Raw genomic sequence first — 12,150 nt, forward strand, 5'->3', positions numbered from 1 at the left:
CCACTTCATGTACAACCGTGGAAGAACCAGCATCTCCCACGTGCTCACCGCTTTCATCAACACCTCCATTACAACCGCCCCCTTCCCGTCATGCTAGAAAAATACAGACGTCAACGCTCTATTGAAGAAACCAACACTGGACCCCAAAACCCTCAGCAGCTACATTCCCATTCCACTCCTGCCCTTTCCAGCTAAATTCATTGAAAAAGCCATCAATACCTAACTCACAGGCCACCTGAAACTCCATCAACTCCTTGAAAGCTCTCAATCAGATTTCTGTATCAATGACAGCACAGAGAGACATAATTGCATCTACCGATGACATCAGAAGCATCCTCGACTGAGTAAAAATGGCCACTCTCATTCTCCTTGACATCTCCGCAACTTTCGATACGGTCTCCGACTAGTCACTCGTCAGAAAGCTTCAGCACATGGGTATTTGTGGATTGGACCTCAAGTGGATATCCTCCTGCTTCACGGAGAGAACTCACCAATTTAGAGCCCCCCCTACTCCTCACAACCCAACTGCAGAGTCCCTCAAGGATTGTCGCTCCGCCCAACACTCTTCAATGTCAACATGATGCCCACTGCAGACATCGTCCGAGCCCACGGCATCAACATAGTATCCTACACCGATGGCACACAGCTCATCCTCTCCCTTACCAGCTCAACCACGACCTCCAAAGCAAACTTAGCGAACTGCATGTGAAACGTCACTGTTTGGATGAAAAACAACTGCCTCCAGCTCAACACAGACAAAACCTAAGTGCTAATCTTCAGCAACAACCAACCCCCTGGGACGCCTCTTGGTGGTACTCCGAACTTGGCCTCCCACCCAAACTTTCTATCCTGCCAAGAACCTCGGGATCATACTGGACACCAACCTCTCCATGAGCAGACAGATCAATGCCATCTCCTCATCATGCTTCCACATCCTGCGAATACTACGCAAGATTTTCAAGTGTATCCCACTGAACACCAGACGAACCGTCCCCCAAGCTCTTATCACAGGTAGACTTGATTATGAAACACCCTCTACATTGGAATTCAAGCCCATGTCCTACGCCGGCTCCAAATCACCCAAAAAACGCTGCTGCCAAACACCTCTGAACATCCCACGAAATATTCACATCTCTCCACACCTCAAGAATCTCCACTGGCTCCCAGTCCAGGAAGATTTAAGTTTGAGCTACTCACTCACACCGACAAAGCTCTCCAGAACACTGGTCCAGCTTATCTCAACCACCGCCTCAACTTCTATCAACTCACCAGAGACCTTTGATCTTTGTACCAGGCAAGAGCACACATCCCTCGCATCAAGAAGACCAGAAGGGGAGGACGCCTCTTCTCATACCTTGCAGCCAAGACCTTGAACGATCTCCCGAAACACACAAGAACCTCTCCCTCTCTCATGGACTACCTCAAGACATGGCTCTTCCAGACGAAACAGGTATGATCTTCTCCTCCCCCCTCAGGCCTGCCCTTATCTCATGCACTGTATATACTCACGGGTGATTAGCCGCGCTCTACAAATTCACATAACATAACATAACTTAGTTTTATTCAGGACACCAACCTCACCCTCAAGGAACACATTTCCCAAATAACAAAGTTAACCTGCTACCAGGTCTCTTTTCTAAAAAAAAAAGTAATTTCAAAACTGCTGTTCAAGCCCTCATACGTTCTCATCTGGATGGTGGCAATGCCTGGTCCACGGCATCCCAGACTTCACAATGGCACTCCTTAAGAGCACCCAGCATGCTGCAGCATGTCCCATCCTGGGAAGCAAGCAATATAGTCACATCAACCCCATCTTTCATGGAATTCAATTGGATTCCCTTGCTGGCCCTCATGTCTACAACACCAGCTGCATCCTTTACAAAGACATTACGACCACCACCTCCATGTATCTTGCAAAGAAGCTCCCCATCTCTGGTGGTTATCTGCACATCCAGGACACCATCAGACTGCAGAGTAAGAAGTTTAAAAAAGAAAAAATAAGGCAGCCGGACATTTCTATCTGTGCACCCAGAATCTGGAACAACATCCCTATAATCCATTAGGACTGTTCCAAATTAGGAAAGAGTTGAAGACTCATTTCTGTAAAAAATGCTACTTCTCAATGCATTAAACCGTCCACAAACCAGCAAACTCTCCTATCACTCGCCGATTTTATTCCTAACCTTGTACGGCGCTCCGCTGCCTTTTAGCTAGGTTTGTGCTATAGAAATACAACATGCATGCATGCAAAACATCCTTTCCCTGAGAGCCACAGGAAACACACTAAACTAGCTTTGATGGAGAAGCATAAGAAACATTCAACACCAGCAAGATGACACCCTTCCAAGGAGAAAGGAGACAACACCCAAGGTTAGCAAGAACACGTCCTCCAGAAAGGACCATGAGAAACCCCCAGGAGCAGCAAGATATTTTCCTTGCACAGAGAACTACAAGAAACACCCAGGACCAACACAAATGCATAATTTCATGGAAAACCAAAAAAACATCCAAGGCCAGCATTAAAATATCCTTTCAAGGATTGCTACGAAGAAGACTAAAGATGAGGAAAAACAAATCCTTCCCTGGTGTACTAAACAAAACTATTTAAAGAACCATGGCGGCAGACATCTAATGAGAACCAAACAAAATGCCAAAGACCACAAAGGGGAACTAAAAGAAAGTTCAACAAACCTATATAATTTCATGAAGAACAGAGCGTTTGGAGAGAAAGGGGAAGGGTGATACCTTCAAGAGCAGAAATACAACATAATTCTAAATTGCGCCTAATGAAGCATCCAGCACAGCAACCACGCAGCCTTCCATGTACAAAAAATAGTACCACCCCAGACCAACTCCAAAGGAAAAGAAAGAGAAACACCCATAGTCTTCTACGGGGACCCAAAAGAAACACCTGTGGTCTTCATGGCCTTAAGGTTTTAAATACAACCGGGTAAAAGCCTAACAGCAGCATGGTTACAGCCTTTGACGGGGAGCAGGGCAAGAGCAGAGCAGAGATAAAGAACATACACAAGCTCAGTAAGACGTCAACCTTATGTGGACCACCAAGGACACATCCTTCAAAGGAGAGCCAAAACCATCAGGAAACAGAAACATTCAGAAACAGAGTAACACACAATACTAGCAAAGCCACTGCTTCCATGGAAAACAAAGCCAGCAATGATGCAGGCTTCAAAAGGGAATGAGGATATATATGCTAGACCCTCACGACTGCATACTTTCACGTCAAACTAAAGAAAATACCCAAGTACAACAAAACCACAGGCTACTGCAAAGAACTAGAGAATCAATCAGGTACAGTAAGACCACAGGCTACAAATGGGAATTGAAAGGAAAACCCAGGAACAGGAAGGCCATGAGCCCACAGAGAGAACTGAGAGGAACACCCAAGAATAGAAAGGTGTCATGCTTCCAAGAAGAACAAGGTGGAACACCCAAGTACAGCAAGAGTTCAGGCTCCCAAGACGAACTAGGAGGAAATCCCAGGTACAGCAAGACCACAGGCTGAAAAGGAGAACTAACAGGAACACCCAAGTACAGCAAGACCACATGCTCTGAAAGAGAACTGAGGGGAAAACCCCCAAAAAGTAAGGTCACAGGCCCAAAAGGAGAACGAAGAGCAATACAAAAGTCTAGTAAGTCTCACAGCTCCCAAGAAGAACTAGGAGGAACACCCAAGTACAGCAAGACCACAGGCTCGGAAGGAGAACTAACAGGAACACCCAAGTACAGCAAATCCATGTGCCCCAAGGGAGAACTAAGATGAACACCCAAGTACAGCAAGACCACAGGCTCCAAAGAAGAACTAGGAGAAATACCCAGGTGAAGCAAGAACAAAGCCTCCCAAGAAGAACTAAGAGGAACGCCCAGAAACAGCAAGACCATGGGCCCACAGAGAGAACTGAGAGGAACACCCAAGAATAAAAAGGTGTCATGCTTCCAAGACGAACTAGGTGAAAAACCCAAGTACAGCAAGAACTCAGACTCCTGAGAAGAACTAAGAAGAACGCCCAAGTACACTAAGAGAAACACCCAGGTACAGCAAGATCACAGGCTCCAAAGGAGAACGAAGAGAATCACCCAGGTACAGAGGAGATGACAGGCAGTGCAACACAAAGATCTGGAATCGTAAAAGCCCAAAATAGCAGGCTGTATGAACACCAACTGAAAGAGACAAGCTTACCTGTCTGGTGGTGGGGACGCCATTGTCATGGTTAGCGCTCTGAGATGAAGATGAGAATGCTCCTAATAAATGTACAGTCTGAGAGGTCTCGGTTAGGCCCTGTGAAAGAAAAGCAAACAATGAATATGACCGACTGGTATGTCATCTTCTAAGTCAGCCAACAATGTCTACTTCCCGGCGGCACAGATTATGTGCACTCAGCAGCACCTTATGATGCGTCCATCAAAGGGGAAAGGAGAAATCGAAGTATGGCAGCAACTTCAACTCTGAAATGATACTACAGAGCTGCGACGCTTTCAGAGAAATAAGGATTATTAAAAATCAGACATTTCAACTGAAATAGTTTATAACATTGCGGTATAAATCAGAGGAGGTTTGGACAGCTGGAAGTGTTGCCAAAGTCTAAACTGATCAGTCATGAAATAGAATATATCCATGGGAGGATCAGGAGCAACTAAGGTTTCTTCGCACAGAGCGGGTGTTGAAACCGTATCATTACAATACAGTGGAAGCGGGCACCGTATAATGGGTGTGCATGAGGTATGTCTATAGTGCAATCCAGATGTTTGAACAGCCTTCCTACATTTGGATAAAAGTGTACAGGTTAAGAGCAATGAAACACCCGAGGCATGATTAAACCTTCGGACATCAGGCCCTGGAGCAGCTGCACCGCTAGCCTCCGGCTCCAGAACTTCCCCAAGGGGACATGGAGACACTGAAGACACGAGGCCGGATTTATACTTTGGGGGATGCATGACATTGGCACAAGTGTGACCTTATTGCACATACATTATTTACTAATGTACTTGCAATCAAGCGGATGGCTATTGTTTGTGACAGAGTAACCCGTCCGTCAAACTCCAAATCAGACCCAGTGTAGAACAGCTCATGTACCAAGACCTGGAATGTCTCTCTTAATGAAGGACAGTCAAGGCCGGCGATTGGCATGGGCAGTATGAGCAGCTGCCCAGGGCCCTACACTGAGCCCATCAACACGAGGCTTGCACCCCTTCCCGTGGGCCTGGGGTGGATTTGCAGAGTTGTCCTGCAATGGTGGCTCCCGACCTGTGTCCACAGAGCAGCACTGCAGAACGCCCATTAAGTCAAATTTCATTTCCCCGCCTGTTTTTACTCTCTCATAGGACAAACACCTTGGACTCCTTCAGCCCATTAGAAGCTGGAGAAGAGGTGCTTGTCTGGGGCTGCAGCATAGGAGGGGCTCTAGGCAAACCAGCAGCAGGAGCCCCTTCAGCCAATGAAATGCAACCAACCCTGAATGTGTTAACAGATACAATGCTGGAGAGCTGTCCTGGGAGCATGGCTTTGGTGTGTATGTCTTACATCATTTTACCTGCTTCAGAGTGTTGACATATGAGATTAGTGTGCTAATGCACAGAGACATGACTATTTGCCCAAGATCAAACAGTTAGTTAAATTAGTAGACCCATGACTGCAGCACACTGCAAAGGCTATAAATGTACCACAATATTGCATGTAGGTAAACATACCATGTGGCTAGGGAAAACTTCCCTACCCCAGGTAATATCCAGTCCGTTGATTTTTTAACCAGCGCCTTTTACATTGAATGAAATACTTCCAATGTTGTTAAAATAGCAGGTGAAGAATAACTACAGAAAAGTGATAGCCTAAAAGCACACAATGTGTACAGAGTGTAGGCCGGGATTAAAAACCCTGTCTCCAGGTTCTACGTTTCTATATTGGCCACCATGGTTGTTTGTTGGTACAACGAGTTCCACAACAACGACTACCCTAACAACGAGGTCGCTACTACGACCTCGTCTAAACCACAACATTTTTTTACCACGCATTCCTTTACCACGATTTTTAGTGATAAAGGCATGCATGGTAAAACAAGTGCATACCAACTACTACCCCGATTCCCCCTCAAGCCCCCACCCCCTAAAACCTAATCCCAATGCCCCCACTCCCTCAAAACAAACACGATCACCCACACTCCTTAAAAACTAACACAACCCCCTGAAAACTAACCCCAAACCCCGCACCCCTAAAAACTAACCCCAAACCACCCACCCCTAAAAACTAACCCCAAACCCCGCACCCCCTAAAAACTAATCCCCTCCCCTCTACCCCCTGAAAACCTACCCCAACCCCTCCCACCCCTTGAAAACTAACCCCATAACCCACACCCCCTAAAAAACGAATCCCAACCCCTTCACCCCCTGAAAACCTACCCCAACCCCTTCCACTCCTTGAAAACGTACCCCAAAACCCACACCCCCTAAAAACTGACCGTAACCCACCCCCTGAAAACTAATCCCAAACCCCTCATTCCCTAAAACCTAACCACAAACCCCTCTTACCTGTGCCTGTGCGACACTCCTCCTAACTTTGCCTTGCCCAAACACTAGACAGAATCAGCCTTAACCCCTCACATGCGTGGCCCCTGTATAATGCCAGGTAAGCGGTAGGGAGGGAAACGGCGTGCAGGATTGGCAGGAAAGAGAGCGCCAGGTAGGCGGAAGAGGCACGTATACCTGGCTCCCCGCCCACCCGCTTGCTGGAAATGACGGGGGGCGTGCTGGACCCCTACGGGGGTCCCCACAACACTGGACTGTCGCTGTGGGCCCTCGTGTGGCACTAAGGCAGCCGCCCTCCTATGGGGCCCCCTGCGTGGGCCACGGGCAGCCACGGTCCACAGATATCTAGCCGTTCCTAACACGAGAAGGGCAGTTCTGAGGCCGAATTCAGATATGTGTCCACTCATAACTGAGAGTGGTAGTTCTGCGGCCGAGCTAGGATATATATCTGCTCACGACCTGAGAGATACAGCCCTGAGTCCGACTTAGAATAGATATCCACTCACAAGCTAAGAGGGTGTTCTGAGGTTGACCTTGGACATACATCCACTCAGAACCGGAGAGAGGCAGGCCTGAGGTCGACCTCAGATATACATCCACTCTGAACCTGAAAGAGGCTGTCCTGAGGCCGAGCTCCGATATACATCCACTCAGAACCTAAGAGAGGGAGCCCTGAGGCTGAACTCAGATATACATCCACTCAGAACCTAAGAGAGGGAGCCCTGAGGCTGAACTCAGATATGCATCCACTCAGAACCTAAGAGAGGGAGCCCTGAGGCGGAACTCAGATAGACATCCACTCTGAACCTGGGAGAGGCAGTCCTGAGATCGACCTCAGATATATATCCACTCAGAAACTGAGAGTGGGAGCCCTGAGGCTCAACTCAGATATACACCCACTCTGAACATGAGAGAGGCTGTACTGAGGCCGAGCTCCGATAAACATCTTCTCTGAACATGAGAGAGGCTGTCCTGGGACCGAGCTCGGATATACATCCACTCTGAGTTGTAAGAACAAATGAGTGCACGCTCCTCCTTAATAAATATCAACATTATTCCAATTTGTAAAAATCCAAAGTTCCAAATAATTTTTGTTTTCTGCTTTTTTCTTCAATTTTGTATCCCGGTTCATAGATTGTCATCATACTCCAGACGTTTACAGGAATAGTTGTGTTTAATTGTTCAATTTTCAGTTTTATTTAAACATTTAACAGTCGACACGTGTTTCACCCTTAAGCTGTCATTTGGACCAGGATTTTCTCAAGGATTTTCAAGTCAGCATGCCCCAGATCCTGGGACTAATCCCTTGCTTGAACGAGTAAGGTATCACATTGTAGGAGAGTAGGATCTGCACTTGTGTTGCCCCCACTTTTTTTCTGATGTATACACTGGTTTCTGGCTATAGTCTGGCTGGGACCCTGCTAATCAGGGCCCCAGCCTCTCTGTTCTCTCTAAACAACTTGGAGTGCATATTAGATGCACTAGTGATTGGAAACTGTGGTACCTTATGAGCCCCTAGTATATGGTACCTTAGGTACCAAGGGCATAGGCACTTCACAGGCCTACCAGGGGCTGAAGCATGTATTATGCCACCCCTGGGAAGCAGACTCAATCTGACACCACAGGCCTGCTACTGTGTGAGGTAGTGTTAGCACTCCTCACAGAGGTATAGGTTCCTATATCTCACCATACACACTCATAACAGCCACCCCTATGGCAGGCCCTATCAATCCTGAGGGCAGGGTGCTTGGTTTACAATGTGAGGGGGTGCCTCTGCCTGAGCAGGGCCCCTCTACAGCTGGCAGGGTCTATTCCCTGTGGCTGTTTGTGGATGCGGTTAAACCATATACTCTTAAGTGCATTATAACCTCCCGGTTACTGCTGACTTTGGAATGACTGCATCAAAACATGTTGTGTTTGGTGTCAAACAACTTGGAATCATATCCCCACACCAGTAACTGGTGTGGGAGTATGATCCCACCCTTCTAGAGGGGACGACATGTACTGACTGTGGTAACACGGTAGAAATCTGAAAGAGCCCTGGCATCACAAAATGGATGCCACCAGCACAGACACTGGGCTGCCCTCCTGCTGCTGACTGAAACTCGCAGTGGAGGAGGCCCAACAATAGGCATCCTGTCACAGGGAGGTGTCACCACCTTCCAGACAGGATTTAGTGTATTGGGGCTGGGTGGGTGCACTCCTAGAGTGCTTTGAAGTCCTGCACTGGGAGAGCAGTAGGCTCCTCTGTGCATATGCCAGCTCAAACCGGTTCAGGGGCTATCTGTCCCTTCTCTGGCGCGAAACTGGACAAAGGGAGGTGGGTGTAACCACCCCCACCCCTGACCCTCCCAGAGGAGTGGTCATAGAGCTAGTCCCTCCCCTATCTTCAGTATACGATAGGAAACCTTGCCATTGCAAATCAGATAACCCCTGGACAACGCTTTACAAGAAGAATCCTGGTCCTTCGACGTTCCACTACCTTTGGAAGACGAAAGAATCTACAAACTTGTGCTTTGGACCACTTGTGGCCCAAGCCTCCAGCAGATTTTGCAGCGAAAATCAGAGGCCTACCCCGTCCCGAGTGACCGTGGGCTCCTGTGAAGCATTTCCTCAAGAGGCGTCTTCGCGATCCCTTGCCCGTTGGCTTGCGGGTCCCCCGAAGACTTTCTTATCGACTTGAAGGGCTCCCCTGGTTGCTCCAGGCCTGCCCTCGCTGGGTGAGTCCCTCAGACCCTGCTGGTCTGCACCATTGACTAAATTCACTTTCCACAAGACTTGCGGTTGCCAAGGCTTGTTGGCTCCAATCCGGTTGCCGACACCGCCATCAGCTGCAGACGTCGTGGGACACTCCGAATCCAGCTGTTAGTCATCGTCGATCTCTCCTGGACCTCGTGAGCGAAGAGTCAAAACACCCTTGATCACCTGAAATCACCCGACATCCGTGGGCATCCATCTTCCTGGCCCCAGGTCACTGGCAAGTGACTGTGAACACTGTCCCTTCAATTTTCAGGTCTTCTACATCTAGAATCCAGCCTTGGATTCCACCGGACACTTCTTCAGTCTTCGCAAGCAGCAAATCTTCTTTGGCCTCCATTGAAAACAGAGACGCGACCCGACACCAAAAGACACAGATGCACCTGGCTTCCCTGGGTGAGGTAACTCGTGCACTCCGGTGCCCTAGTGTGTGTTGTCCCTCGAATTACTTACCTTGTAAGTGGCTTGCTCATAGACTTCCTCGAAGTACCCTAAAACTTTAAAAGTCAAACCGCAACTTGCTTCATTGTAATCAATAGGGAACCCGCGGCTGTGTTCACACGCTGGATGCGTCTCCCGTGGGTCTGTTACTTACCTGCTTTCACTACAGTAGTGAAGCCCCAGCGATTCTACAGGCCCTAGGCCTTGTCATTCTGCAAGTCGACTTTCCTACACCTCTTTTTTAGTATATGGTCTGGTACACCCCTAGGGCCCAAGCCGTATTTGTGCTTAACTTATTGTGAAACGTTGATATTTGAAAGTGTTCCTGGCTTCTAATCTCATAAAGAGATTAGTAGAATGTGTCTAGAAATAAATACATATAGATTTTATATATGTACCTGTGCGGTGTCCTTTCATTTGGTAATTCAAGAGATGATAAGGTAAAACAAGCTACTTTACATTCCTCTGAGACTTAGCCTGGAGGCTGCTCTCCACAGCTACCACTAGGATAGCTTTCTTTAAAAGGTTGTCTTAAACCTAACTACCATAAGAGTCGAATTGGACTGGTGCAAGGTGGCCACTATAACTAGTGACCAGCATATGCCAGGCCAACTTCTCACACACATCCACTCTGAAACTGAGAGAGGCAGTCCTGAGGCCGAGCTCGGACATCTATGTACTCAGAACTCAATAAAGGCACTGAGGCCGATCTGGTAAATATTTTCACCTCAAGGACAGTTCCAGCAGTCACTGTAGGCAGTGTTTCCACTACATAAGTGCATCAAGGATGCCACTTGAGGGAGTAAAAGGCGCCACATGGAATTACTGTACCTACACCCAAGTCAAAACTCTACTGACTGGTCGTTATGGAAAATTCCAGGCCACAACATGTTCGTATTGGACACACCACTGTCCAGCCTGATGCTCCTCCCTCGCAGCGAGGGGGTTGTAGCCCGTGTAGAGACTAGGTCTTCTACGCGAGGAGGCACCCCTATGATGAAGCATGACACCTTTGGGGTGTGAGGAGAACTGTCCTTAAAAAGGGATCCCCCTCAAGTACATGGTTGAGTATAGCTTGTTACACCTGACACCGCTCTTTTGGACCCGTGGCCTTTCTTGTGTTTGAGCCTGGCAGCTGCGCCATCTTTGGTGTCGGACAATGGAAAACACAAAAGGGCCGATGCGGATAGGAAGGTCTCCTAATGGCATTTGCTCTGTCTGAATCGGATCGGAAACGTGTCTTTCCATCCGAATCAGAAAGGTTTCCGACCGACCGAGTCCGATGCAAGTTAGGTGTTAGGAATATCCCAATATGACCACAATGGCATTCCAAATTACCAAGCCGTACGGAGCAGACTCATAAGTCTCTACGGTTCACGTTACCAAATGACCAATGACGATGCTGGATTCAGACAGCCTTTCCGAATCGTGCCGTCTGACTCAAATCGGCAGTCGGAATCAGATTTTGGGGGCCCGTAGCGGGCCCCCTGCACCCGGAGCTTTCCCAATCGGGCCCACAGAAGTACCCATGGGCCCAATCACAGTGTGGCAGGCATTAGGGGCTGCCCACCACAGGATGCCCGATTTTCCCCAGCCACCCCTTTCTTTAATGGGAGACTATGCATTCGATCAGAACAAAGGCTCCCATTCCGACCGACTCGTATCTGGAAGCATCCGGATGCATCGTACTCGGTCGGTCGTACTCTCCATTCCCAAACAGATTCGGTCAGAATGATTTCCAAACTGCATCGGAATCGGGCCCTAAGATGTGGTGGACGAGAAAGAGGTCTTGCCATTTATAAGGACACTTCTGGGGCGCATTCAACGCGAGAGCCAAGACAGCGCCACATGTATTAGAAGGGGGCAGGGGCAAAGTGACTGAGCTGACTAACATTGTGCATTTGTAAACAGCACATTCCCCTTTGTGGCTCTTGTCATTGAAAGAATAGACGTTTACTGCTACCCAGCACAGTGGAACTTATTTTATGGACCTGAGAAGGATGAAGTGCTCCGTCAACCATCGGGTTGTAGCCTAAAAGTATGAGGTCAAACACAATAGTCTGGAGTGTAGAAATTAGTCAGTGGGCCACAAGACTGCTAAACTCTTCTCAATCCACACAAACAGCTTCTTTTTGCTGAAATAATAGATTCTTAATGCTGCCCAACTCATTTTATGGACCTTGAAAGGATGAAATGCAGAATAGACCCATGGGGATCCTAACCTGTAGCCATGGGGCCAAACACAGATCTCTGAAGAGGATGCATTAGTACACTGGGCCACCAGACCCGACTTGGCGCTGCCTCAGGCTAGGCCTTGGCAAGCCTGCAATAGTTGTATTGGTTCATAGCGCCAGGATGCTCAATTACAAGTGTCAGTGCGCTCTACAAGTGAAGCATTCATTCATTCATTTC

General features: G+C 48.1%; 1 protein-coding gene across 9 annotated transcripts in view; it reads right to left on the bottom strand.

Moving 5' to 3' along the window:
* Window positions 1-12,150, bottom strand: part of SLC29A1 (solute carrier family 29 member 1 (Augustine blood group)) — a 1,214,204-nt gene that overhangs the window by 99,506 nt on the left and 1,102,548 nt on the right. For all 9 annotated transcript variants that reach the window (XM_085610197.1, XM_085610199.1, XM_085610192.1 and 6 more), the window contains one exon: window positions 4,202-4,300. In XM_085610197.1, the coding sequence (XP_085466323.1) occupies window positions 4,202-4,230 (29 nt within the window). In that variant the 5' untranslated portion in view covers window positions 4,231-4,300. The remainder of the gene's footprint in view (window positions 1-4,201; window positions 4,301-12,150) is intronic.

The sequence above is a fragment of the Triturus cristatus genome, chromosome 6, assembly GCF_964204655.1.
Source record: "Triturus cristatus chromosome 6, aTriCri1.1, whole genome shotgun sequence".
NCBI classification, from domain to species: domain Eukaryota; kingdom Metazoa; phylum Chordata; class Amphibia; order Caudata; family Salamandridae; genus Triturus; species Triturus cristatus.